A 1838-nucleotide genomic window follows, 5' to 3' on the forward strand; every position below is an offset into this window, starting at 1 on the left:
ATTGGGTTTGCATTGGGAGATATCACCAAGCATATTTTATTGTATCATACTTTATTTTCCTTTGTTTACTAACCAAAATACCAAAAATATGTCTAGTGTAGTTTCATTTCTTTTGTAGATAATGTGTGCATCCATTTGTGCCCTATCAAGCTCATATCTAGGGTTTGAGACCCTCAATGCAAGATATCAATCCAGGAAAGGTTAACAATGGTTCTAAGCATCATATATAGATCCTCATGTACTTTATTTGTCAATTTGATCAAGAGTTCATCAAGAGTTTGAAGCTTGTTTTCCTTGGAAGCCCTAATTCATCTAGATATCTTGTGTGACTTCCTCAGCTAGTTTCTTCAACATTTGATCAAATATTTCAAGTGATATTCATTATACATCATCTCAAGCATATATGATTCTCCCTGAGCCCCAAAGAGCAAAATAACTTCAAGTTTGCAAGTTGGTTCAAAGAGGTTGACCAAAAAAAGTCAACTAGTCAAATCTAGGGTTGCCTAGACCCTATCTCTTACATGTTTTATCATATGAAAAAGATTCCAAGTGAAACGTTACTCTTTATGACATTACAAACAACTTTCATGTTGGCATCAAGAGATAATTTGGCTTGGAAAGTCACTTTTTATGGTGAAAGATTATAGGTCCTTTTGTCTGTGCCCTAGTTAGGAGGTCAACTTCCAAGGACCATAACTTGATAAAGCAAGCCCCTAGAGTTTGGAATCTGAAAATTGATTCATTTTTCAAGAAGCAGGGATTTCAAAAATGTGAGATGGAGTATGGTGTCTATTTTCAACATACTTATGAAGGTAATATGATTCTGGTATGTCTATATGTTGATGACACGTTTCTAACAGGAAGTTGTGAACATGAGATAACTAAGTTCAATAAGGAGCCGATGAATGAGTTTGAGATGACTGATCTAGTAAATATGGTTTATTTTCTAGGGATGGAGATTATGTACTATGAGAAAGGCATAATTTTACACCAGCTGAAATATGAACTTGAGATTTTGATGAAATTTGAACTGCTGAATTGTAAAGTTGTTGTCACACCTACTGATACAAATCAGAAATTGGATTCTAATTCTGATGGTGATGATGTTGATGCTACAACCTTCAAGCAGTTGGTAGATTCTTTGAGGTATTTGTGTAATATCAAACCTGATATTTGCTATGTAGTAGGAATGGTGAGTAGATTTATGAGTAAACCAAAGTGGTCTCATTACCAAGTTGCTGTCAAAATTCTGAGGTATATAAAAGGAACTCTTAAGTATGGAGTTTTGTTCCCTTTTGGTCTTGAAACTGACTCAGAACTTATGAGTTACTCAGATTCTAATTGGTGCGGAGACATAGTTGATAGAAAAAGTACTTTTTGGTACTTGTTTAAGTTTCTGGGAAGTCCTATTTCTTGGTGTTCCAAGAAGCAACCAGTTGTAGCTTTGTCAACCTGTGAAGCGGAATATATTGCAGGTGTTGTGACTGCATGTCAAGCTCTGTGGCTTCTGAATTTACTGCAAGATCTGAAGATCAAAGTAAACAGGCCTATGAAGTTGATGATTGATAACTTTCTGAGAAGCAAACAGTTGAGACTAAGTAAACTTGCCAAGAACCCAGTGCTACATAGGAGAAGCAAACATATTGAGACTAAGTATCACTTTCTGAGAATTCGGGTTCAAAATGGAATGCTAGAAGTTGTGCATGATAGCACCTAGAAGCAGCCGGCAGATGTTATGATGAAGGCGATCAAGACTGATCGATTTCTCCGCTTGAGTGGATGGAATTGGTGTTGTTAGTTTTGGTTGAGCTGAATATGAATTAAGGGATGGTGTTAAA

General features: G+C 36.0%; 1 protein-coding gene across 1 annotated transcript; it reads left to right on the forward strand.

Annotated features, from left to right (window-relative positions):
- The first annotated feature begins 934 nt into the window (after positions 1–934).
- LOC127095182 (uncharacterized mitochondrial protein AtMg00810-like) lies at positions 935–1566 on the forward strand. Its single transcript, XM_051033912.1, has 2 exons — positions 935–1380; positions 1476–1566. The coding sequence occupies exons 1-2, from the start codon at positions 935–937 to the stop codon at positions 1564–1566; spliced, it is 537 nt and encodes a 178-aa protein (XP_050889869.1).
- The last annotated feature ends 272 nt before the right edge of the window (positions 1567–1838 follow it).

The sequence above is a fragment of the Lathyrus oleraceus genome, chromosome 1 (genome assembly GCF_024323335.1).
Source record: "Lathyrus oleraceus cultivar Zhongwan6 chromosome 1, CAAS_Psat_ZW6_1.0, whole genome shotgun sequence".
NCBI lineage: Eukaryota > Viridiplantae > Streptophyta > Magnoliopsida > Fabales > Fabaceae > Lathyrus > Lathyrus oleraceus.